General features: G+C 41.4%; 1 protein-coding gene across 5 annotated transcripts in view; it reads left to right on the top strand.

Annotated features, from left to right (window-relative positions):
- Positions 1 to 1,166: 1,166 nt before the first annotated feature.
- The window catches only part of inpp4b (inositol polyphosphate-4-phosphatase type II B), a 122,937-nt gene continuing 96,475 nt past the window's right edge, over positions 1,167 to 27,628 (top strand). Inside the window, exons 1-2 of one of the 5 annotated variants that reach the window (XM_080463240.1) lie at positions 1,167 to 1,305; positions 3,950 to 4,066. In XM_080463240.1, the coding sequence (XP_080319366.1) occupies positions 1,300 to 1,305; positions 3,950 to 4,066 (123 nt within the window). In that variant the 5' untranslated portion in view covers positions 1,167 to 1,299. Of the gene's footprint in view, positions 1,306 to 3,949; positions 4,067 to 20,220; positions 20,462 to 25,067; positions 25,363 to 27,628 lie in introns of those variants that run through there. The other 4 variants (XM_080463244.1, XM_080463241.1, XM_080463243.1 and 1 more) reach the window with 4 other exon arrangements.

Raw genomic sequence — 27,628 nt, 5'->3', positions numbered from 1 at the left:
TTTGACTTTCTCTGACCTCACTCATGAAGGCGTTTCTCTCCGTCGAGCTGCAGCTTACCAGAGGTCTTTGTTTTGTACTTTGCTCCAGGCTGAGTAAACTGTAAAATGATCAGTTCTTCTGCATTGTGATGTTCATTAATGTAGATTGAGTCATTTGACAGTTTTCAACAAAAACAGCTGAAGTGAATCAACTACTCTGGAAACAAGTGAGCAAAATAGATAGTGATATGACAGGCTCCAGTGAACAAAGTAAACAAAAACAACGCAAAGCAGTGGTCCTTTACTTGAAGAAATGCTTTCTCTGTGTTTTCAGATGTGAAATGAGTACCTTGTGTGTGTGTCTGGTGGTGTTGTTTGATTGTTCAAACGGCATACTGTTAACATCTGTGCATAATTTATACTTACCAGGATTAATGTGGCATGAAACTGGGACACAATGTCATATTTACAGTTTTTATCTTCTCAAAGGGAGTGTATGCCTCAGTGTGGATACTGTATCTTAATCTACTCTTGGTGAAACAGAAAAGACCAGTGACAGCTTAAGTAGAAAATCTAAAGCCCTCTAAATCTTTTTAAAGTGCAATTGGAAACATTTGAGCAAACTGTATCTGAAGCTGTTGACATATAAATGCTGTCTACTACCTCCTATTGAGGGTTCAGAGGCAAGAAATAGCCTCTTTTGTTTTACAAAGTCTGAATGCTTTTTCTTCCACATGCTTTCTCTGAATACTTAGTGTGACACCAGAAATGAGAAATTGAGATGGAAAGAGCTGTTTTTTTCTGTCTGTCGGAAAATTTCATTCCTGAAACATGGGCAATGGGTCCAGGAGTGGTGGTAGTCGGGGGATTTGACGTCAGGCAAAGCCTGAGCATAAAATAGCCTTTGATGTCAAGCTAGTCATGCATGGAGCCTCCTGCTTGGAACGAGTCCAAAGAGTCTAAGCTTTGTGTGTATTTGTAATTATGACTGGTCAAGGGAGAGAGGAAAAAAACCCCAGTGTAGGAAGACTCAAGCTGGAGAACTCGCGCACCCCCCCCCTCCCCCCCCCCTCCCCCAAGCCAATCACACTCAAATGCACACACCCTCTTAATGGCCTAAATTGGCCGGTCCTCTGAGGTTTTAAACCCAATTGGACAAAAAGACAAGAGAGAGCCAGCTGTCTCCCAGAGCATATGTTGACCACTTGTATGTCAGACTGGCTGACTTTTCTGTGTAAATGAAGACAAGCTTACCACTTTAGCTCATCTCAACCCATCAGTAGCACTAAGAAGCTTCAACCACTGCAGAGGCTGCCAAGTATGCTGGTAAGTCTGAATGAGGCCTATTCATGGTGCCAGAGGAAGGTGTGTGTGTGTGTGTGTGTGTGTGTGTGTGTGTGTGTGTGTGTGTGTGTGTGTGTGTGTGTGTGTGTGTGTGTGTGTGTGTGTGTGTGTGTGTGTGTGTGTGTGTGTGTGTGTGTGTGTGTGTGTGTGTGTGTGTGTGTGTGTGTGCATGCGTGCGCGTGTGCGCCTGTACCTTCTCGAGTATAATGGCTCTGTCTGTCGTTTTTGTCAGTGTACAGTACTGATAGTGTCCCAATCCGCACTCAGCTCATAGAGGTGCATTGGTTCCACCATGTCTGTACCCGTCGTGCTGAATCAGGCCATGTGTCGAGGATGTTAGCGTACACAAACCGCACAGCTTCATGGCCGGGCAGCAATATGGCACCGGGCCTCAAGACTAGTATTACTGTGTCTGGAGGGGCTGGAATCAGACTTGTTTTATTTCCCCTCAGTCAGCTCATGGAAGATTTTCCTGATGAATCAGTGGAGTTAGTGGTCTGGAGAAGAGGTGGGACTGCACATTAACTGTGTGTGCAATCACACAGTTGAACACAAAACAATATGTGTGGTTGTGTACTTGATTATTAGACTGCTAAAGCTCTGAAATACAATGTTTTCCGAAAACTCTACTAAAACTATGTGCATCAGTCTCAGCTGAGCACCAAGACAACTCTATACAGTGTATTCTAAATGATGCTATAATCAGCCAGCACACTGCAGACTTTCAACTATCATGGTACTTTTGTTCAGGAATGCAATGACACCTTCCACAAAATCATTGTGTCCATTGTTTGATTTCTGGCTGAAAGACCTTTCTTCCACCTCATACACTTCTCTTCAAATACAATGTTGACTGCAATGATTAATATCCAACTGAACTTTCTGAATTTTGGCAAAACATTTTCAATACATTCAAATATTTACCCTATTCTCATAGACTTTCTTTTTCCTAATCTCTTCATGTAGCTTGACAATTTGACATGAGTTTTTCTGATTATAAGATTTCTCTATTAGCATAAGTAAAACCATATCACTCTGTCCATTCTTGGTTTTGTTAGTGATGTTTTGTGATGTATATATTTTTTAACCCGGGTGTGACCCTACATTCATCCAAGTCTGCCAGTCTGTCTGTGTCAGAGTCATTACCACTCCCGATTCTGACCCCACTCGGTCCCAAAGGGGCTGCGTTCTGGAGACGCCCTTCAGAGGAGAGCAAAGGAAGAGGAAGCCCCCAATGTAAACACAACATACTTTGAATTGGTTGAGAAGGATAACAAGTACCTAAACAGTGTTAGAGTCCCCTCAGGAAAGCCCCTCAACTCCTGGGGCAATACAATGACGTATATTAAAATTTATAACAAAAAAAAATACGTCAAGTGTTTGTTTTTGGTGGGTGTCTTACCAACTTCAAGCTTCAAAGACACACAAATGACAGAGCGAGAGTTGGGTTATATGGTTTTCAGGCTAGAACTGACCCGAGGGCATCATTAATTGTAAAACTCAGGCAGCCACTCACTGGAATCACAATTGAAAGTCAAATCTATAAATTGTGTTTAAAAACAACAAAAAACAACTATACCTTATTAATTTAGCTATCAAAATAGAGTCACGGCTGAAACAAAGTGCTGTATATAAATAGACATAAAGGCCTAAAAACAAAGTGTGAATGGTCACAATAATAAAATTACAACAATAAAAACATGAACAAAGTCTCAATATGTGTTAAAAGCCAAGGACTAAAAATGGCTTTTAAGATTCATTTAAATAATAGAAGAAAAAAAAATGCTACTTCCTGATTGTGCTGCATATAAATTATCCAATTGTAATTTTAGCAAACCAAAAATTTCTTACAGGAATAATGAAAATGAAAATTCTGTCAGAATAGTTACTATTGAGAAAGTGACGCCAGCCTTATGCCATGGTCGCTGATAATTGATTAAATAATCACTCTTGTGCATTTTTCCCAGATGTCCATATGTTTCCTGACTTTTGTTGTCGCACAGTAGTTTTCGGGAGTTGTTACCTTTAGAGTAGATTTCAGTATCTATTTGTTTAGTATTTACAATGTTCAAACAGAAGTCTCCCAAGCCCTGCAGTTGTTAAAGGTGCTATATGTTGATTTCAGAGAGGTTGTGAGCAAATATTAGCTAATGCCATGCAGCCTTCTGGTATGTTGGAAAGCCCCACACTGGATGCTGTATTTGGCTTAATCCCATTGCTTAGCTGCCAGTGTGCCACCTTGCCTGTCAACATTTTGTCACTCCTGACCTGCAGCCTCAGCTGTGAGACTGTAGTTATGCCAGAGCTCCAGGTAGACCCACTAGGAGACTCTCTATCTTCTTTTCTTATTTTTTTTATTTTTTTTTGTGCCTAGGAGAGGTACCAGTTATGGCAGGAGGGGTGAGAGAAAAATGCCGGGAGCAGTAAGAGGACAGACTGAGCACAGCTGCTGGCTCGTTTAGCCTCCGAAGTCCCCCTCCCTCGATTTTCACCCTTCGGCTTGCTCTTTTCCTAAGAACGTGTTAAGGTGCACATGTGCATGAGAGTGTACACTGTCGAACGTGCGCACACGCCAACGCATGTACTGCATCTCACTCTGTTTCTGTGTTGTCCCTTTCCCTTACAGGCCAACAAAGACCCTCTTTTTCTGACAGGGGTGACCTTCCCATCAGAGTATCCTGCTAGCCCCGAGACACTAGTCAAGCTAACTGTGTATGATGCAAAGGACAAGAGCCAGGAATCAGTAAGTAAACTGATGTTTGCTTTCTGTGTGTGTGTGTGTGTGTGTGTGTGTGTGTGTGTGTGTGTGTGTGTGTGTGTGTGTGTGTGTGTGTGTGTGTGTGTGTGTGTGTGTGTGTGTGTGTGTGTGTGTGTGTGTGTGTGTGTGTGTGTGTGTGTGTGTGTGTGTGTGTTGCATATTTGCATGTTCCAGTCAGGGAGTGAGGGATAATGATGACGTTCAAAGGAGGTTTTGAAACATTCGCCGTTCAAATATTGCTTATGCACTGCTGAGTTTTAAAGCTTAAGCAGGGGTGAACATAAAAAGCTGGGAGAAAATCCACTTCAGAATCTCATTATGTTTAAATTCATCCTACAGATTTGGAGGTACAAAGTTCTGTGCTGAATCACAGCACTGAGTTATGACGCTGTCTTAGTAATCATTAATCGTGAGTCAGTTTCAGAACCGGACCTTGTCTTGAGTTTGGAAGGAGGAGGGTATGTGGCCTTCGATGTGCATCTGAGCATGTCAGCCCATCCTTTGGTGATGATCCTTTGGGAAAACCAACCAGCACATCAGTGGGAATTGAAAAGTGAGCCAGACATAGAATGCTGAATGGGCTGGGTTCTCTGATTTAGACATTTAAAACAGACTTCATAACAGACTCCTCACTGTATGCCCTTCAATGTAGGGGCGTATGCTTGATCTCAATCAAGCACCCCACTCAACCCCCGATTGCCGGGATCTTAATTTGGCATAACTCGCCATGAAATATTTATGAGCTTTATGATGAGTTAAGACTCTATTATAGCCATGGTTAATGTTTGCAAATGTGTCACATTAAGGCCTCTCATTTTGCTCTGGCATAAAGCCAGATGGAGCAGGAACCCAGTGTAATTTATGTGTGGTGTGAGTCAGCTTTTAGTACAGTTTGCTGTCATTTGATACACAGAACAGTCAACTTGCAACACGTGTGTTATGGCTTCTATAATTTATTGGTTCCTGGATGAGGTGAGACCTGGAGTCAAACCTATCCGTCCACCATTCTATCTCCTTTACAAACGTATCCAACCCATGCTCTCACAGAGGGAAACTGCAACACTGCACATAGAAGTTCCCAAGACCAGAATTTAACCTTGGACTTTGCCACTGTAAGCAAATTGCTAACTACTACAAATTACATAGCTACAAATCTAGCCATTTCATTTATCAACCGTTTCATTGGTGCTGCCGGTTACCTTATGTTTTTCCGTACATACACAATGAAAACAGTATATGAAGGCCAACATTTATACCAGCAGTGCATATGTCAAACAATAACTGCCTCTCATTTGCCGTTTCATCTAAGGTTAATACCAAAGCTAAAAAAATATGTGGATTTACATACTTGTGTATCTTTCGAAAAAATACCAGATTGGTAGTTCATTTGTTTTTGAAATTCATTCGGATACAGGGAACATCCTCAGGATGTATTTCAAGCTCCCACTAAACATTTCAGTTCATCTTTAACTTGAAGGGAAATTCCATTTTCTCTGAATAGTTGAAATTGTGTTTTCAGCTCTGCGAATGGGATTATGGAGAACTATGCGTGAACCCAGATTATTGCTTTCAGCACAGCATTTGCAGCATAATATAAAGTTGTTTATATTCCATTGAACAGAGGAACATGTTTAAGGTTATGGGGGTGTAGCCTGGCTGCACAGGTACAGGCAAACATACACTGTGAAGATGGCGTCGGAGGACTGTGGCATACAGTAAATACAACCTCTGTTGCATTAACATGCATATTGTACATCCACGTGGTCTGTCAAACAATGTACTGCAAACATAAGTCTCATTCACACACACATACACGCACAAAGGGAATGTGTGTTTGACGGATATGGAACTTGATAAGGCTCCAGAGAATGCCAAAACTTTGTTTTGCAGAACACCCATTTTTAGTTGTCTTGTCACATGGGCTGTATCCAAATCAGTCAAACGTGGCATGCTGCTTCTTGGAGCAGACACCAACTGCCCTCTATAGCAGCTGTTCAAAGGTATTGAGAATCAATCTACCTGTAAGTCCGCTCCTGGTGGGTTCTAGAAGATTAAAATAAGAATAAAACATACAGGAAAAAAAAAACTGAACATCTGCAAGTTTTTCATACTCAGTTCAGCTGTTCAATCCACACAAATGGAAATAAACACACATTCAAATAGTAGAACACTGATTTCTAACAAGTACATGTCACACAAAATAATACACCAAGCACACATGTCCATAGCTGTTGTGTGCAGTTTACTTTATTTTGAAGCATAGGATCTATAGATCAATTTTCTTCGTGATGTACAGAACATTTCCTGGGGTTTTTGTCCTGCAGAACCTTTTTGTCTGTTCATAAGGTCGCTTGCCTCTGGATTCAACCCTGAAACACAATCCCAGATGCAATGTGCCCAAAATGGGAACACAATAGTTTATTCTAAGGTGTGTATTGAATATTCATGTCCAACAACACCCATGTGAGTGCAGCACTCTGTAAACTCTCCACTCATTCCCAACCCCTCTCCTCAGAGGATTTGTGGTGTTGTTTAGTTTGTTGCCACCAGAGGTTTTCCACACTTGGCCAAGAAAGCTAATGTTTGGATATAAAGATGCGTCATAAAATATTTACACCTGGATTGAAGCTTATGAGAAGAGCTGTGTTAAAATGGAGGAAGCTCGTCATTGTTTGCTGGCCAAGGATACTTTGATGTGTTGGCATTAGATAAAATATTTGACTATATGAGCTTCTTTGGAATTTGTTTTTAGTTCCTTTCACACTGTCCTTCACTTTCTCTGTGTGAATGATGTCTCTCAATAGCAGCTGTCACTCTGTCAAGAGTATCACTGATGCTGAATGCAACATTTCACTCAAGCTCGGCTCTCAGAGCTTAAGGCCCAGTAGGACAGGTCCTGTCGAGCATTTCATTCTGTTATAGTCTTCAATCATCTCTTCATCTCTTACAGTGTCACAGAAATAAACTTTTTACCTCAAAACTTACTGTGAGCATCAAATATTATGTGACCATTTGAAAATGGCTGTAACACTTGCTGACCTTTCTTTCCTCTTCTTTTTTTTTTTTTTTTTGATTTAGTACCCGTGCTCTTATGCTGCGGTTGGCTTTTAGATTTTTGGCTCCGCTTGGCTGAGCACGACGTGCTTGTCTGGGTCTCATTAGAGAGTCTTAAGTGACACAGGCATGACCCTGAACATGAGCTGGCACAATGCGTCAGCCCCCAGTTGCTTAAGTGGCAGATCGAGAATCAGTCAGTCGAGACTCAGTCATTTACGATTGCTTTTTTTTTTTTATTAGCACGTGCAACCATGGGAGCAGTGTGCTTTGTAGTTGTGTGTGAGCTTTAGAAATCAGCTGTCAGAAGTTTTACATATCACTTTCACCATTGGTAGCAGATGTTGTGCCACAAGCTGATTCGCCTCAGTAGGAAGCAGTAGAGCACATGTGGGAGAAACTGAACATACACAGAAAAAAAAAAGGCTATTTGCCTTTTTCTGTGATACCCCGTGTCACCCATTACCATATCTACCATAAGAGTTTTGAAGTGGAAATAAGAAGGTTGAAATTGAAACAGTGAGGGGGAGGAAACTGGTGGAGCGAGGTTTATAGATGACTGCTTTAACATTCGTAGAGGACCAAAGGATTTCATAGGAGGATGAGTTCCCTTGCCTTGGGCTTCCAATTTAGATATTCCAAGATGACACTGGCCGCATGGTCATGAATATTTGAGGACACACACACAGGCCTGGGAGAACGATAAGTGAGGGAGTGGAGGTGTGAGAGGGAGTACGACCGGAGTTGGGTATCTCTCAGGTGTAACTGATCCCACCCTCTAGGACAGTTGTCAAAGGATGACAGACGAGCTTAGTTTGTCTCTGATGTCTTACCTGCAACGTCACTTTGAGTGGCTCACAGGGACAATAAATCCTCTTACAGCTCATGTTCTTATCATTGTATCAAGAAATGTCCTTTGTGGCGGAGAGGACTTTCACTGTACAGGGATCATTTCATTCAAAGCAATTTTATCAGTCGGTCAGTTAAATATTTATGCAAAATGACTCATAGCTAAAATGATGCAGGTTGTCTTTAAAGAAGAAACACCACCTCTAGTACAGAGCAGAAAATGGTAATAGCATTCTTAATACAGGCTCACATTTTTCATTTCTTTATCTTTTCTAAGTTATAGGTTCAAAAACCACTTTTACATTCATTGATTTCTAAAATGTGTGCAAGGCTCACCAAAGAGCCACTGTGTTGAGAGCTGTAAGTTAAAAGCATACAAATATGATTATTTGTCTGTGGTGGGTGCATCAGATTTGCGCACACCTTATCTCTGAAGTGGCAGCAAGACAGACTGCTAATGACAGACCTGTGGTTTGTTGTCTGTGCAAATCTATTACTAGGTCTTCTTGTGGTATAAAGTGATAGGACAGCTGCGTCGAGAAGAGCTCTTCTGTCTAATCACAGCTTCATTTATCCTGCTTTTGCTCTGTGCAATCTGGGCTGAGTGTGTATTATAGCTTTCGGTTTGTAGTCCTGTCACTGATCACAGTGGGGTTTTAGGATTTATGTGATATGTGTGGCATAGAGTGACAAACAAAAGACCACATTTGAGTAAAATAGAAAAATAGAGCATGTCTGGACATTTTCATAAAGTGGCCATAAAATGTATTCAATCAAATATAACACAAGCTGTGTTTTTTTTTACTGTGCTACTGTGAGGGCTTTTTCTTCCCGTGGCTGCCACACAGAGACCAATAGAGGCCCCCGTGCATGCACACACACACACACACACACACTCTCACACACACACACACACACGCGCACGCGCGCTTGCTCTAGCAAGATATGTCTGATTCAGCGGGCAATGGAGAAAGAACCGATCAAGGCTCCATCACAGCTACATGCAAGTCCAGTTGCACTAACACACGGACAAAGAGAAAATCCGTTAGAGGTTGTATAAAAAGAGTCTCAGTTCAAGGGCAGGAGGAAGTAATACTGTAGTTCTTTCAATTCAGTTGTATTTGCGTAGCAGCAAATACAGGAGAAAGACAAATGTTAGTGACATGTAATAGTGAGAAAGGTCTTAACCTACAGCAGCTTCACTAGAAAATGCTCCAGATTATCCTGAACCAGTTCTAACTATAAGCTGTGTTAAAGAGAAAAGTCTTAACCCTAACCTTGAAATCTGTGACTGTGCCAGCTTCTCTAGATTGAAAGTGGTTAGTTGGTTCCAACTGAGAAAATCTACGAATCTCTAGTAAGCCAGCATTCTGAGAACAAAGTGTTCTTCTGGGTAATATAGGTCTAACATCTCTTTAAAGATATGATGTGCCCTGGTTGTTAAGAGCTTTATAGGTTAAAATTATTATTTAAAGTATTTTAAATGCAATTCTACATTCAACAGGAAGCCAATGAAGAGAAACTAACTCTCAGATGTTTTGCGCCAAATATAATAACTTCTGTTTTATCTGAGTCAGAAGCAGAAACTTACAGCTCATCCAAGCCTTTATGTCTTTAAGGTAAGCTTCTAGTTAAACAAGTTGATCAGTGTCATTTGGTTTTATAGATAAATAGGTTACTGTGTCATCTGCATAACAGTGAAAGTTAAAGGAGTGTTTCCTAAGTGTTTCATCTGTTCATCCTCGACTTCCACTACCTGTGTTTTCTGGAATAAAATATAGGGAATTGAAACTATGAGTAAAATTTGTGTGTGTCAAGAAAAGCTTGGTGCAGATTTGGATGGAATATGTGGACAAGGTCCAGGAGATTACCTTTTTGGGAATCTGTAAACCTTTGCTTTTAGTGCTTTTTTGTCTGCTGTCGTCGCCATAGTTTATAGCAGCAGTCTCACTGTGTGGTTTAGTGATGGGGCTGTCGTGAAGTTTCCGATACTGAACTGATGTTCAGTGCTTAATCTTCGGTTCCGGGGTCTGCAAGCCCCTCTCACTGTATGACATCAGATGACAGATTTTCAGTCACGTTCAGATATATTACCACAATTGTCTGTCTTTTGTCCGTGAAGCCAAAATGACTGTGGGTAGCTGCCATATGCCAGAATTCTTTTTCAAGAATATCTTTTCTGAAGATGAGAAGTGTTCGAAACCAACAATAAAAACAACACGACTAAAACACTTCAACCTGACGTGACAGTACTTTACAAATGAGGTCACACCATGTTGTATTGTATTGCAGATTTTGTTATTGTGCGTTCTACCTGATTTAAAGGATTGTTTGACTGGCAGATATTAGCCACATCTCAGGAGGCAGTTTGAACAGCCACTGTTCCACGGTGAATTGTCACTCCAATTATGAACTGCTGAAGTATGGAGAATCCCAGCCGCAGTTAATCCTGCCCTGTCAATAATCACGATGTGTAAAAGATGGTGACTTGACATATTTTTGGCATAGCTACTTGCTTTTAGCTGGATGAGTGTCAATGTGGTGGGAATTTTCTGTAAGTGCAAGTGTTTACTGCCAGAAAAGAGAAGGGGGGGGGAGCACAAAGAGAGACAGCTAGAGGGGACACACACACACACACACACACACACACACACACACACACACACACACACACACACACACGGAAACACACTTTTACAAGAAGCAATCTCAGAGATATCCAAGAAAGGTCTTGGTAGTGATTGGGTGGACAGCTCAGCAGTGATAACCTACGAGAGTAACAGTCCTCCGATAAGGACTGTCTCTTGTCTGATGGCCACTTTGCTTCCCTCACCATCACTGTGGCAATGTCAGCCAATGTCACAAGTGCTAGAAAGTACTGCTTTTCAAGTCTGCCGTACTAAAATTAGTTAAACTAGAACCCTCCCTTTCTCTTATGTCCACTTGTTTGCTAGCTGTCATTCATGGCAAGACATTTCAGATCCTGGCGACAATGACAGCCTCTGATTTCCCCCACCCATTTTCTTGTATTTTATAGCTAGATCTACTTCTGTAATGGAGTAATGTCGAAGTCCAATTAGAGGTGTGTCGGGGAAGCCTATTAAAATGTCATCGCCGTAATCAATACACAACAGGTTGTCCTTCCTTATTAGAGTTTGGCTCACTTTTTACCCACATAGCACAGGTGTATCCTCTAAAAATATGTTGCTCTAATAGCAAATATGAAATATTCTTCCTGATCACCCCACAAGATTAGTTATTAATATTTTCTTCTATTCCATTTTTTTCATTTACTGAATGCCAATATTGAAAGCAGGTCATTATTAAATGACGTTCACTTGTAGTCCGACTATTCAACACAATGAGGCTGCTCACTACAACCGTTTTAAATGAACTGCACTTAAATCACGCTTCGGTGCATTAATGGACAAGCACCTTTCAATTGGTTTCTCATTTGCCTATTCACACACGAATGGTTTGTGTTTATAAAACCTACATGTCAGGCTTGACAACTGGGGCCAGCTTAGGTTTCACTACGCTGGCTAATGGAGACTGAACCACCAGCCCTATGATTAATAGACAATCTTCTCTACATCGTGTGTCAAAGCTGTCCATGTACTCCAATCAGCCATAACATTATGACCACTGACAGATGAGGTGAATAACACTGATTATCTCTTTGTCAAACAAGTCATATGTAGAAGTGGAAAAAAACAGGCCAGTGCATGAGTTTTGAATGACTTTAACAAGGACTGAATTATGATGGTGAGGCAACTGAGTCAGAGCGTCTCCTAAATTGCATCTCTTGTGAGCTGTTTCAGGTCTTCAGTGGTTAGTGTCCATTAAAAGTGGTCCAAGCAAAACAATAAAAATGTTGCATTAGTAAGAGGTTGTGATTTCCATTTCTCTATGATTCACATGTGGTATCTTTGTGTAAAAAATACATTGTGTTAGAAATTATTGCATATTCAGCTCCATAAGTGCCACATAGCTGTCACTGTGTCCTGGCTGGTTATAGCTGAAAGGTGCATGTCTAATAATTTGATTTATCAGTCAGTTTCACTGCTGCAAAAAGGGTTAAGAGTCTGCAGTGGACACTATGAGGTGATATTAGTCCACTGATGAAATGAGGGAATATCTGGTTCAGTGTAATGAACTGGGTGGTCCGGGATTACTTCACTGTGTATACTTTGAACACTTTGCAATGGCTTATTGCATCAGTTAATGACACGCAACTCTAAGAACCACACAATTACTCCTGGTAAGTGAGTTGCCACTTCTTAAGAAGCCCTATAAGAGTTTATTTTTACCATGTGTTGCAGCTTTAAAACAGTCAACATACTTTCAACAGAGCTCGGCACAGTGCATGTTACAAGTGCAAGGAACAGAGTCTGTCTTTTATGTGGAGGCTCCAGGTAGTTTTCAAGATGAATCTTCTTGACGGTTCAACACCTGCAGGTGTCGGTGATATTTTTTGTGAGTGGTGCAATTCTTCCAGTGTCACCAGTGAGTCAGTTCTGCACTTTGCTGTGAACTTTGGCGCTAGCGGACACACACACACTAGATAAACACAAAAAAGGGCTCCCTGTCCTTGCTAAGACTTCACTAGCTGCGTCATCATACTGGTAAAGACGATTAAAGAAAGATAAATAACAAAATATTTGTCAACAATATTCTACTTGTTGTAACTACAGTATTTGACTAGGTCATTAAAAAAAAACCTAAAAACTGCTACTTTGAACTGCCCCTCAGTCTCATGTTTGTATGTCATAAATATTAAGCTAAAGCCACAGGGACAGAAAAAAAAGGTAAGAAACAAAAGAATGGCAAAGTGTTGCTCTTTATATGTCCTCCAGATTCATGCTGTTGAGTTCAGGAATCAAACCAGTGACCCCTTTGAAGCCTAAAGCCAAATATACAGAGAAAACAGCAGCATCAGTAGATTGTGTGTGTCCACATGGGGCGAACACAGTGTCGAGGTGTAGGCCATTGGTCTTCTGAAAGGGCATACATTTACAAACATGTACTGGCTTCTATTAAATAAAATGGACGACAACTTAGCAGTTGAATAAAATAAAAATAAAATTAAAACTTTTCACACAGATTTTCTAAACAAATTGGCACCAGCTAAAAGGAGGTCTGAGTTCATACAGCGTAACAATATAGACACAACATAAGTTTCTTCTTTCATAAAACAATCATGTTTTGTATTAAAACAGGATTGTTTTATAAAAGAAGAACATCTGATGAACTTCAGGTTAAAATATGCAAAACACTAGATTTTTTTTTTTTGCCTCTTAGTGACATGATGGTTGGTAGTTTCTGTATCTGAAGCCAGTTAAGTGTATAAAGGTGTAATCTGTAATAACACTATTAAAAATTCCAAGGAAAAGTTTCACTGAAGTTTCACTAGTTTTGCTGTAATAAACTGAAGACAGAAGTTTCACATTAGGTGCTCCTTGTCCACTGTTCCTTAGTTGAGGAATTATGTTCATATCTGTGTACTTAACTATTACATCTCATGTCCAGACAAACAACAAAACATGCATATGAGTTTGCACAATAAATGACTGGTATACTTCATCTCACGCATCATGGATGTCCTTGGGTTTGAAGTCCCCACTGAATGTTGGAATAATACTTGACTCCATCTATTTACACGTTTCCTAAAAATGTTTAAAAATTGTTATTTTAGCATACTTTTCAGTAGTTTGTTGTACAGTATTTGTGTTACACCTCTGTGCTGTTTAAAGCCCTGCAGAGGAGACACTCGTTCAGCTGCGGATGCATTCGTATTGGATGTAGAATTACCAAACGCCCTGGAGTGCAGGATGAGTCATTGGACATTTGATGTAAAATACTTGAATAATATTTTTTTTTGACAATTCTTTGGCACAGATTAAGACATATGAACGAGCCCTCAGACACCAGATAAAAACTTGGCATAATAATTTCCATTTTATGGGGTCTTTAAGCTGCCCAGTACTCATCAGGCATTCAATGTGTCTTTGGAAATCCTCTATGATAAACTATCTGTATTTTAAAAATAGCTTTAAAAAATAGAGGGATGGGGTGCTGCACATATTATCCTCCATCCCAAGCAAAAGTGGGAGCATCAAGTTTGAAGAAGAAAGACCAGATGAAACAGTCCTGGTTATTCGTTCATAATGAAACCTTTCAGCGTGGCAAAAACGTACCACCTTTGGACGAAGTGCGTTAGCTACATTAAAGCACCTGCCAAGTGCTGCTTATGGGTTAATCAAGGCCAGTAACATAGAGAATGTATGGATATCAGATATCAGAGGGGTGAAGTCAGTCTTGTTTGTGGACACTGTGCAAATCAACCTCATCATTAAAAGACACCATTGCAGCTTTTAGTATTATAGATTCTGAATATATACTTAATGGCACGCATCCAAAACCGGAATGAGATTTGCCTTTCATAAGACATAAATTTGGCATAGTAAGACATTATAGCGCCTCTTCTTTACTGTGAAGTACTGCAAAGGTAGGGCGTGATTACCCAGCTTTGAAAGCACCCCTCCCTACCTTTTCTTTATTAAAAAAGAAAATCCTCATTTCCCTTAGCGCACTTAGTAAAAGTATTGCCGTTAAACTGATAACAAGTTCTGTGAAATACATGGTCCCTGGCCCTGGAGCATAGAAAGTTTAAACACACCAAGCATTTTTATTGACAAATGAGCTCTCACTCTGCCGTGTCAGGTTAACACTACATATGTCTCACATGGCATCTGAAAAGCCCGATGGACAGGCTTTTAGCAGTGAAACATGTCACACTGGAGTGATGTGATTAAAAAAAACATTTCAGGCTTCGTCCAAAGCCTGGGCCTCGGAGGGGCTTTAATGATATCACATTCATTGGCTGACAATACGTCAAACTCCTGTTTACTGTATTTAGGAAGGCACCGGATAATTACTTTGTTTTCCCACATTGCTCTCCCCCTGCTTTGTTGAAATTCACTTTATTAAAGTGAGTCAATGTGCCGATGAATATTTACAATTGTTACAAATAAAGTGCACTCCCAGGTTTTGTTGTTGGTTTGCACGCAGTCAGTCGTGGAAATAGTTGTTGGAATAGTGCACGCTCATTAAAAGCAACCAACTAAATCTAAGCGGCGAGGCTAATTACTTATAAAAACTGCTGAGCAGATGTCTGGTGCCACGAGGAGACGTCCTTTCTTTGTTTGTCCTTTCAAGTTAATGCAAGTAAAATGGGGGGGGGGCTGCGGGTTTGACACCGTGGTATGGAGGTTAGCACTCTTGTCTCACAGCAGTTACATCAGCTCAAGTTCAGACATGAGGCCTTTCTGTGAAGTTTGTGTGTGTGTGTGTGTGTGTGTGTGTGTGTGTGTGTGTGTGTGTGTGTGTGTGTGTGTGTGTGTGTGTGTGTGTGTGTGTGTGTGTGTGTGTGTGTGTGTGTGTGTGTGTGTGTGTGTGTGTGTGTGTGTGTGTGTGTGTGTGTGTGTGTGTGTGTGTGTGATAAAGTTGTGTTTGTCTTTTTATGTTTGTTCTGTGATTGCACTGGCAACATGTCCAGGGTTGTATGTTGCCGGCACCCATAATCTGCTGGGATTAATGGACGCACAGATGGATGGGCACTGTTACACACTGAACACATTAACTAGCATCAATCAGGTGGCTAATTAATTTTTTTGAAATCTAAGAACTGGATAACTTCTAACCATTGGCAAAGAACCTGGACCTCTGTGTCTAAAAATTCCATTATATTCACAGACATTGTCACACGGTGCCTGGCTGAATGATAACATGAAACTCAATATTACCTAAATATGCTACATAATGATAGCAGCAGGTTAACATAGCTTGCTGAACAACATGCCGATGATTTCTTATTAATATGTGTGCATTAGTCTCTGTGGTGCAGTGCATGTGTGAACCCTAAAGAATTTGCAAAGTAATGCAGTTTTGTTTTAATTCCCTAAATTTGCAGAAATGTTGTATACAGATCCAGACGAAAAAGGCAGCTTATGGAACCAGTCATGACGCACAAAAAGCTAATTTCTGTTAAAAATGAAAGCTTCCATTTTGAATCATGACTTTGAATTCAGTTATTTTTTTTTTTCTTTTAATAAGTGTTCAGCTACGCTCTTCAAAAAGGAACTCTGGACTAAACGTTTTGCCTCGCTTCATTTTATTATACAATGCCCCAAAAAAATTATGAAATTTCTGATGTCGGCGGAAGCAAGAAGGTATATATAATAAAGATTGCGAAGCCAGGAGCTATAAGTAAATAAGTATAGATAGGAGATAAAATATGGTGTGCAGTGTACCTCCCTGTACACGCTCTACTGAATATAGTGCTCAGTACAATCTTTCTGTAGGTAGCAGGCATGCATATGAGTGGTACAATGTAAATTGCCTTATCAAGCTGAAACTCTGAGCAACCACTCCATCCTAAAGTGCACTTTTCCTGGAAACCTTCTTTTTGTCATAACCTCTCACAAACCTCTCTACCTGTATAATCCTACTCCAATCTCCTCAAGGTGGGATTTGTCCGGATCAGTTTCATGATGCATTATTCATATGAGAATTTAATCAAATATCTCCTTCACCAATCAGCCCAGCCCACAGCTCCCGTAACCCTTCCTTGCTTTTTTTTTTATCCGTGATTGTTAGTGTCACCTGCAATAACAGATTATCAACCAAATAAATTACTGGGTCACAGGTGAATTAGACGCTTGGCTGACTGTAATCCTTTTTTCTCTGGAAAAGTAGCTTATTGTAAGTTACAGTTTTTCCCTTCTCGCTCCTCTATTTATTTATCTATTTTTTTGTGAGAGAAACGAAGGGGTGGAAAAATTGGGGGGAAAATCCCCTCCTGCCTGCCTTCCCGTGGGTCTCTACAGTGTAATGGCTTCCTTTGAGAAAGACCCTGGTGGCAAGTGCTGATGCCTTGTGTGTGTGTGTGTGTGTGTGTGTGTGTGTGTGTGTGTGTGTGTGTGTGTGTGTGTGTGTGTGTGTGTGTGTGTGTGTGTGTGTGTGTGTGTGTGTGTGTGTGTGTGTGTGTGTGTGTGTGTGTGTGTGTGTGTGTGTGTGTGTGTGTGTGTGTGTGTGAGCTTTTTTCCATGGCTAACTGAGCCACTGATGGGCTTACCATACCGGCCAGGCTCCGGTACTGTGTGAGTCTATGGGCTCTCAGCATTTGTAATCATGTCTGCGGGTGTTGATGCGCTGTGCAATCATGCTGTATGGGAACAATTAAAAAAAAAAAAACACACACTTAATTGTTCAGTTAAGATACATGGAATATCGCGTTTTATGACAGCACCTCATCGCTCTCCCTGCCTGTTTACGCTTTGTAGTCTGCAAACACTGAAGTACATCACCTCTCATTACAGCAGTCTGACTTTCGGGCTTGTTGACAGAAATAAGGACACTTCACTTTTCTTTTTTTTTTCTTTCCCTGGAGGACCAAAGTTTAAGTGAGCGTGAGGCAGAACACTCTTTGTTTCTGGTTTGTTATTTTGTTCTGTTTGCTCCGATGGAATTATAAGATAATCAGTAATCAGCCAACATTGTTATTTTCCTATGCTCTGCCAAAGAGGGTGGGGATACATTAAAAACCTCAGAGGTTTTTTTCCCCTCCCTAGAAAATAAAAATCTATTTGTTTTGATCTTATCTGTCTCTCTTTCCCTCTTTTTAAAAATAAAATAAAATAAAAAACTCATGCGCTATTCTTGAGTGTACACAAAAAAAAAAAAAAGCTTTCTGAATCTATTCATCTTCTATCTCAGAGCCACCAAGGACAAATTTCACTTTCACATAAGCAGTATATTTAGTTCAAAAGGTTTCTTTGTTCATGTTGTTTCACATCAGCTGGTAAATATGTCATTTAACCAACTAATATGGCTGCACGATGCTGAGAAACAAAAATAGCTCACGGCTCTTGCACTTCTCCCACTCTTCCCTGCACCGTGTTGTTTGCTAAGTGAAGGTGAGGCGAGTCAACTGAAATTGCAGCTTCTATACAGACTCAAGTTTTACATTATCCCAATGGAAAAGAGGGGCGAGGATGGTTTGCTGTGAAACTCCGATTCGATAAAAGAAAAGTGAGTTGCTGGAGCTTTTAAGTTTCAATTTGCAGCTCACCTCTGGCAGCATGAATCACACACACACACACACACACACACACACACACACACACACACACACACACACACACACACACACACACACACACACACACACACACACACACACACACACACACACACACACACACACACACACACACACACACTCCCAATAGTCCATTTCCATCTTTGCAGTTTGTAGCTGTTCAGAGACTGAAACAACACACAACTTTCCCACAAGTTAAAAGACAGAAGTATCATACAGTGCTCTCATTATCAGTCCCTAAGTTTATGCTTTGTAATGTTTGTCTGTGGTATAGCTGGAGAATGATATGAAAGTGGTCCCCGTCTATTACAGAAATATTGCTGGCAGAATTGTCCACCCACGCAAAGCTTTGACCCCATCTGCTCCGAGATGAAATATGTTGCAGCAAAAGCACACAGACATGTTTGAGTCTTGATCAGTGTTACTGGGTGCAGTGGGTGGGTTGTAGCCTCGGGTAGTTCTTGTGCAGTTCCGACATGTATGTTCAGTGGGGATGTACTGAAACACTGGATTTGAACTGTCGTAGGGTAAAGTCATGGAGGAGTAGACTCTCCCAATCTTATGTCGCATCAATCTTTGTCTTTCTGCCTGTCTAGGCTGTTAACCACCTCTGGGCTGCACCATTGATCTCAGTAATTGTCTCCCACTCTTCAAAGAGAGCTAAGAGTTGGTTTGATCCGAGCTGTTTACTTTCACAGCCCCTATAGCCCTGTTTTCTGAAGAAGAGAGCTATCAACCACTTCAGGCATGAGCTAGCATATTATAGCATCATTATTGTGTGTCAGTGCATGTGCGTGTGAAGAAGACGAGAGGAGAGAGAGAGAGAGAGAGAGAGAGAGAGAGAGAGAGAGAGAGAGAGAGAGAGAGAGAGAGAGAGAGAGAGAGAGAGAGAGAGAGAGAGAGAGAGAGAGAGAGAGAGAGAGAGAGAGAGAGAGAGAGAGAGAGAGAGAGAGAGAGAGAGAGAGAGAGAGAGATATCCAGCGTAGCCTATAGCCTCAGGGCAAGCTGCCAGCCTCTTGCTGTTACATAAGGTTAAGAAATTGCAACCTGCACACTGATTGTTATCTATCCACAGGTATGTAAGGAACATTGCTAAAATCCATGCTTTTTCCTCCATTGCGCACAAATTTGCAGTCCCCATTTAGTCATTGCTTGCCAGAGATGCCCTCGTCTGGTATCAGAAATGAAATGTCTCACACTAATACCACAAACAAGATTACAGCAATTAAGTTATAAACAGGATGTTGAAGCTAGCAGATGTTTTCTGTGGGTGTTAAAAAAATAAAGTATCCTCTCTGCACTTTGTGTTAACTTTCAGTCCCTTAGCTGTATTTGTCGGCCTGAGCTCAAACCACAGTAGGGGAAGTTCACAACCACAACCTCCGTCGGCTCAAGCTGATAGCAGCACATCCTGCAATAAGTAGCTGATACCAAACACTTGCATATTCTAAAGTGTATGGTTTTATAGCTTTGTATACATGTGCTGACAGAGACAGAAAAAGTCTATTAAAATGCAACTCTGTCACAACAGCTTCTAGGTCGCTGTGCTATAATTTCACTGTTGTAGTCAAGTCAATAGTGGGGGATTCGTAAGAGGCGGGTACAGTCTTTGGAACCGCTACCAAGTCATGTTTACAGACTGTGAGTGAAGGGAGCCTTGAGTTTTATCACCCAGTCTGCAGTGGGGTTAGCTATTAAAGTTTATGGAGCAAAGCTGAGCATGTGAGGGGGAGGCATTGGTAGTGTGCTTCCAGTGTGCCAAGGCCGGGCTGCAGTTGCCACAACTTGATTTTGTTTGCAGCTTTTGCTTGCAAGATACATAAACATGAAGGCGAGTATCTGTTTTTCTATTTAATGGTTCTCGTGAGCGTCTTTAAAGTTCTTCGGGCCACGTGGACCACTCGCAGGCCTCCGCCAGAGAACCTGGGATGCAAGTTAGTCGGCCGAGTACCACAGAGATGAAAGCATGAGTCCAATGTAGTAAACAAAATGTTAGGGAGGGAAATGAAAACTCACAAAGCAGTAGGAGGGAATTGTAGTTTGGGGGCATGCATTGACAAGCTGAAGAATGTGTGTGAGAGCAACTTTGCAGCTGTTTTGCTGGTTGTGTTTTTGCCTCCGATGTGACAAAGATTCACAAACCTTGAGGAGCCTTCGACTCTTTTGTGAGGAAGAGGGATAATAACTTGTCTGCTGTTGTGCAGCATTTACAATACATGGCAGTATAGATCTCTGCGTACTTACAGTAGCTGCAAAAGATCCTGAAAGGAGATTTCCCCTGAAGGAAATCACTGTCTCCCGGCAGTCGCCGTTCAGTGAGTATTTACCGTTCTAGCTGAAAACGTAAAGCTGCCTTCGAGTGCTCATAAGACTCTGAATCAGTTATGACAATATCTTCTTGAATTCTTATTTGCAGCACAGGAAGCGTGTCCTTTCAAATGTTTTCAGGACCAAGAAATGTTGCGTCAGAAAACTTGCTTCAATATATTGGCCCAATTTAATTTCCCCTACTTCAGTCCCAGTTTTTGAATCATGCATGACTGTGGTGGATTGTCTGTGGTAGCACACATATATTGTGACATTATCCGATTGAAATCACATTTGACAGCCCTAGAAAATATTCTGCTCTGGCATGTTGGAGATATACAATGGTAAAAATAGCTCAAAAGATAAACTAATTTAGTAAAATAAAAACAAAAATGTACAGACCACACAGGGGCTCCATATTCAGTGCTGCACTATCAAAGATGACATTCTAGGTTCAGACAAGGATTGTTTGTGATCGTAGCCCATGTTTCAGCACAGTCAGTAGGATCACTAATACAGCCGGCAAATTAAACTTGCCAATCAATTCAGAAGTGACATGACTGTTGTCATGCTGTAACTTATAACATCACTCTCAGATTAAGATATTGATCAAGTCCTTGATTATAATGCTCTGTAATGTGTCTTTTGCCGTGGAGTTTGCTTCACAGATGAGTTTAACAATGGATTTGCAATGAAGTCTCGTCATGGTAATGTACACGTGTCTGACGCAAAAGATAGATAAGAATTATCACTGAATTATGAGACCACAGAAGTGAAGCCGTTCGTGGAAAGCCACGCCAATTAGGAGCTCACTTGCACAATTTTCCACGCTGTAAGAAGATTAAAGTTTTGCTTTCTTTTTTTCAAAGCCAGACGCAGTAGGCATTCCTCTCTTCTGTTACAGCTTTATATTTTCACAACAAAACAGACGTGTTTTACAGTAGGTGCGTTTTGTGCCTTTGATAACGTTGAAAGTTTCTTTATGCAGTCAGAAATAGAAGAAATTATTGAAAAGGCATGTAAAAAGTTGTAAAAGCACAGATCAATGTATTTTTTTTTTGTTAAAGGATCTTCAGACTGTCAAGTGGTTCTTGTTATAAATCCCATGCCAAATCGGAGACTGCAATACTTCCTCTATGCAACATAAAATGTAAAAGAAGTTTTTACATCCCACAGATCGTCACATCAACACTCCTGAGCAGAACCTGTCCTGTCACCCTGATCAACAATGCAACACCAATTTCATTGCATGTATGCACTTCTGTCAATGAGCCATGATTCAGAGCTGTTGACGCCACATAAATCAACAAAAACAAAGTAGATTATGAATGTTTAAAATGGCTTTATGAATCCTACCTCTTGCCTCAGGGCTTCTGAAATAACCTCACCTACAAAACACGTGAGCCGCATAGACTTTCCATCGTTTTCATTGCTAACAAGTTCCACCTAACTCAAGTCTTATTGATGAAGAAAAACACCCCACCATAACTCTACTGTTCAGACACTTCAGTGTCCATTATCAATGTTCCCAAAATTCTGCTCTCGTTTCCTGTATGACCTATTTTGCATTAAGCATTTAAATTATTGTATTACCTGATCTTCCTCTTGCTTTAATTGACAGTTGTGTAGGCTGTTGTAAGTTAATAATAAAATCGACTTCAATTACAGACTATTTTCATCGCTTCAGCAGTCTTGATATGTTAGTCATATTCACGCATTCCCACACACTCTCATCTACCATCAGGAGCAAACTCGGGTCCAGATTTTGCCTGAGGGCACTATGATAGAGTTTGGGATTGGAGAACAATCACTTTTACCACCTGACCTGCAGCTGGCCCTCGGGCAGGAGTGGGGAGGGGAAATTTCTTCTGCACCTGTAAGGCCCTGAAACAAGTTTAAGAGTGAACTGATCCAAAATGCATTACTTTGGAAACATTTTCTCAGGTATGCAGTTTAAAAAGTGCTACTGAGCTGGAATCCTTTAAAAAAATAAAGGCATTTTCAATCATTTTTTTATTGTTTTGGTCTGTTTTTTAATCAATGAACAAAGTGCAAAGTGAACACTTACCAAAAACTAGCTGACAGCGTCCTTGCCTTCCAAACTTTTTTTTCTTCTCATTGCACATGCACACAGTTTTTGTATGGCCTCTGCAGGGAGATTGTACTTGGGGCAAAAAGGTCAGAGCTTCTATGGATATAAGTCAATCAAGTCCCTCTGTTTCCTCCTGTAACCCCAAACATGTGGAAATAAACCCTTGGTGGGGCCCATACGGTCTCTACTAGGATCCACTCTTCTTCTTTTTATTGAATCAAGTTCTTAATGATGATGGCAGTTTGTTTTGGTTGGATGTCCTCTGTTGCAGAATAAATTCAAAGCATTTCAGATGTATCTCGATTGTGTGACTGTGAGATTAAGTGGCACTTTTAACCCACGACTGTCAACGTTTTACACAGTACAGCACATATCATAAAAAAAAACAGTTAATGAAATCAAGACAAGAATTTTGAAAAAGTGTTTTCTTTGTTATCGTGGAGCAGCTCAAAGGGACAACAGCAGAGCAAGTTTTGGGTTTGTCTCAGTCATGTGACTTGTGGAAAAGCTTACATGAGACAGGGCAGATGAGAAGGGCAGGAAGGTGGCAAACTCTGACTGTTCCGGTCTGCAGAGTTCTTCCTTTCTTTTTAACACATCAAGTGCAGAAGAATGAGGTCAAGGTAGGGAGCAATGAAAGGAATAAGTCGGCAAAGAATGCAAGGACAATGTGTAGGGTTGACGGCAAAGAATCAGAGCATCAGCTCACCCGGGGAAAACAAAACCCAGTGCTTTTGTCTGTGCTCATCCAGGGTTTGGGGTGAGTGGTTGTCTGAGATCCCTCGTTGCCATCTGCACCAAGACATCAGCTGCCAGTGGCATTTGTTCTGTCATCTTTACAAAGACCGACACATTCGCAGCCTGCAAATTCATGTGAGGCCAGTGCATAATGTGTGTTCAGTGTGCTGCTGTGATTGAGCTCAGCTGTGGGTGCTGGCTGAAAAAAAGAAAAAAGTGCATCTTTTTATGGCTTTTCATTTAACACGTTAGCTGCAGTAGGTAGTTCGTGCTTTCCGTGGTAAATGTAACACCATCCCCTGCTCGTCTCAGTGTGGTTTTCAGGAACTCACAGTTTGAGTACCCTAAAATATGTTAAACATTTTGAACTTCAAAGTGCGGCATTAAATATGCCCCATCGCAGTGTGGTCGATTCATATTTTGAACACGCTTTGATCTAGTATTCTCCATGCTTGCTGTTCTTGCAAGATTCAAACTAATTCCTATTGTACGCTGAAATTTAGAGTGGGAGGGCACACAAGAAAGACCACAAAACACATCAGTGATCACTTACAATGAATGAGCAGGAACTGCACAAATGGATTTGGCAGCAGTGCTTGAGTACATAAATACTCTTGTATAGTCAGGGTAGCGGTTTGCAGAATGGGAAGCATCCCGGCTTATCCTCTCCTAGGTATCAGGTTGTACTTCAGTCTCAGCATCAAACTTCCCTCCTGGCATCAAGGTCATCAGTCCTCATGGTAATAAAGATAGAATATTTTAAATCCCACATTTCCACCCACGCTTCATAATCCCACACCCCACCTTCCATATTAGGAAAGATTGACTCATCATCTCTGTGACCTTAAATGTGCTTGGTGTGTTTTCACCAACCTGTGTGAGCAATCGTTAGGTGTCTGGGTGGATGTGCGTGTGCATGTGTACTGAAGTGTTTTGTTATTTGTGGCTCATTGTGTTTGGTTGTGTACCTGCTTGGGGTGATAAGGGCCAGTGTAGAGCATGTTCTTTGTTCTGCCGGAATTACTCATCCCACTGTGTCAGAATGGGTAAATGAAACCCTGTTTAATCCAGGGTTCGAGCCCAGATAAGTAAAACCTAAGCCTGGTGTCACTGGGTTTGTTTTGTCATTGTCACACTGTCTCAAAATGGATTGAAGCTATTTTTTCCCCCCTCTATCACAGTGGCAACTGCATGTCTCGGCAAATAGCTGAATTAAAACGTATAGACAGTGTGAGTGTCTCAGCAAGCCGTGTGTGATCCCCAAGCACGTCAATGTGTGCTTTGAAGTGTTTATCTGCATGTAAACGCACACTCCTACACATGTACCTTGCGCCGTGTGGTCAGACTTCATGTTAATTCAAATAGCCATAACAAGTGTTTCTTTTCCTGTTGGCCATCTGAGTCACAGGCTGCAACCAAGGTGTGACACACAAGCCTGTCTCTCTCTCTCTCTCTCTCTCTCTCTCTCTCTCTCTCTCTCTCTCTCTCTCTCTCTCTCTCTCTCTCTCTCTCTCTCTCTCTCTCTCTCTCTCTCTCTCTCTCTTTCCCATGTTCTTCTATATCTCTCGCCCCTCTTTGGTGTTGCTATTTTGGTTTTTTCCCCTATTAATTGTCTGTCTTCCTTCCTTTCAGTCTCTTCCTCTTCTGTGTTGTTCTTACCCTCCTCCTTCTTCCCGCTCTGTGCCTTGACTGCCTGTATTTGTCGACTCCCTCTATCCCCTCTTATGACTCCCCCCTCCCCTTTCTCTCTTTCTCTCTCTGTCTCGCTCTCTCTCCCTGGTCTCGCTTACCATCGAGCCAGCCACAGCAGCAGCAGCAGCAGCAGTAGCAGTAGCTCGCTCTACCCTGTGCTCAGTCACAGCGAGGCTGCAGTGTGCGTGTCAGTGTGTTTATGTATGTTTACAATGTGTCGATGAACCTGTGTGCGTGCTGCGCTTTAAAGACCGACTATAACATGTACCTGGAGTTACTTTAACCTGAGGACTGGAGGAAGATATGCAAGTAGACCATCCAGAGGCTCATTAGGAGGAAGGAGGAAGACATAACATCACTTTTTTTCCTCTCCATCTTTTTTTAAATGTGAGTCTGCCTGTTTCCGTCAGCCTCGTCATTTCTTCTGTTGCTGCTTTACTGGTTTCCTTGCATGCTGGCATACGGCTCCTCCGACACTGTGGACTTATTTTGCGTGCGAGTTGTTTTCTGCTGCATGCATTTGCACGTATGTTCTCACTCTGTCATTTTTCACTTCTTGTAGCCAGAGTTCGTGCCTCAGCGCTGGAATAAATGGCAAGTCATGACATCTCTAATGACTTAATTAGGCCAATTTGTAGAGCCCTGTTTGTGATGATGGTGCAGTATAATCATGGAGACAGGACTGACCTCCACCATATAAAACTGTTCATATTCATAACTGTTAATCATGTGCCACATGCATGTTATTCGACAAACTGTCACTTTTGCCATTTTCATAAAATGTCATTGCTTGGTGTGGCGTGTGAATGGATGCCCTCTCCTCCAGGTATTCTCTGCAGTTTGGATCTGTGCAAATGGGAGACGGATAGGACGAGGGGGAATGATTGAAAGAGTGTTAGTGTGTGTCTACGTATGTGTCACTCTGACACCCAGGGCGTGAAGAAAAATCAATAGATCTACAGCTCGACTTGGACCGTTCACCTCTGCCAAATGATGAGCGGGTGCTGTGGCCTTCCAGGGTTCACAGACAAGCGCTCCTGATGGCCTGCAGACGTGCATTGTGTCAGCACTGTGTGCTTCATCACACGAATGTCTTACATTCTTCATATATGATTGGTGTCCCGTGTGTCTGCGTGTTTTCAAGAGCACTTTTATCTTCATGTTGTGGAAAACTTGCTGCTTGAAAACGTCCCTTTTTCTGGACAAGTGTAGGCAGTGATTGTAGATCAGAAAGTTTTCCTTGTCGCTCGAAACCAACTTGACCAATGGCAACAGTCTGGCGAGAAAAAGGGAGAGCCACAGCATCTCCGATGGGAACAGAGGGAGACCATCAAAATCAATCTTCTGCGATCTTAGAAGAGCATCATTTGTCTTCTTTTCTCTCTCCAGTCCTTCTTTTGCCCCTATCTTTCTCTCATTTTCTATGGTATAGCTACTTTGATTGTGCGTACAAAGACCATCTCTGGAGCTTCATTACTTTTAAAGGCTTCATCGTGAGGGGCTATAAAAAAGATGCTAAGGAATGGATTTCTGAGACCATTTACCAGACGTTCTGTGCCGACTCGCGAGTAATGGCTATATAGGGATATAATGCTCCACCACTGTGTGTAATGGCCTTCTGTGCCTTGTGCCCTGGGTTACCAGGGCAAACTGGGAATGGGTATAATACGTCAGCACTGACGAATATGACGTTATGCATAACAAGTGGTGCCTACCGGGAATCCTGGCTCTGTTTAATTCATGAAGACATGGCAGTCTTCCGCATAAACTTAAAGCTGATTGTGATGCTTGGAGTTCTGTGTCTAATTGAATTTGTGTTGGTTTCTTTTAACCTTTCAGACCTTTTACCTTTAGCCCTAACCTTTGTGTTTTGGTCTGTTGTTCTATTTTTCCCCCTCTGTGTACACATTCATGTCTCCATTTACCCGTGAGTGACTCGGGGAGGGGAATATGTTTGTGGCAGTATTTTGCAGTCAGTATGTGGAGATTTGAATGGGGTACCAGGAAAAGTGTTGGGGAGGAAATGATTGAGAGAAAAGGTCAGGAGACAGGATGCCCTTTTTTATCTGATGCAAGAGACCACTGAGAGACCGAAGGGAGGAGTGTGCAATGCAAGGCACCACGTATGACAGAGAAGTAACATTTTCAGTTAAATGTAAAGTCAAATAATTAAAGACAAAGAAAGAAGAAAAATGAAATGTGGAGGAGTGTGTAGAAGTCAAACTGGAAACTGCCACGTAAACGTAAAATTAATTCTCCTGCCGTGAGTAGTGTCTTTGAAGGCTCATAGGAAATGTAACAGTCATGTGACCTCTCAGCCTTGGTGTGTTTCATGTTGCTTCTTTAGCTCTGCTCACTTAAGCACAGTTACTACCAGTAGCATTTCTAGATGTAAATACTTGGTGGGGCAAGATTTTAGTTCAGGTCTGGTGACACAACCTCTTAGCCACAACATTATAACAACCATGTAGGCACTGATCCCATAAAAACGTTGAGCCTTGGAGATAGCCGATCAAAAAAATATAAAAATAAATTAAATTTTTAAAGTCAATGATAGGATTCGAACCGCTTCAAGCTGTTTCAAAGACGGCAGCTCAACCATTCAACCACTGGTAAAACAACTAATCCAAAAGATTCTTAAAAACTTTTGGTC

The sequence above is a fragment of the Lipophrys pholis genome (genome assembly GCF_963383615.2).
Source record: "Lipophrys pholis genome assembly, chromosome: 5".
Taxonomy (NCBI): Eukaryota; Metazoa; Chordata; class Actinopteri; order Blenniiformes; family Blenniidae; genus Lipophrys; species Lipophrys pholis.
The sequence above is the reverse complement of the archived record's forward strand: the minus strand, read 5'-3'. Positions and strand labels throughout refer to the sequence as shown.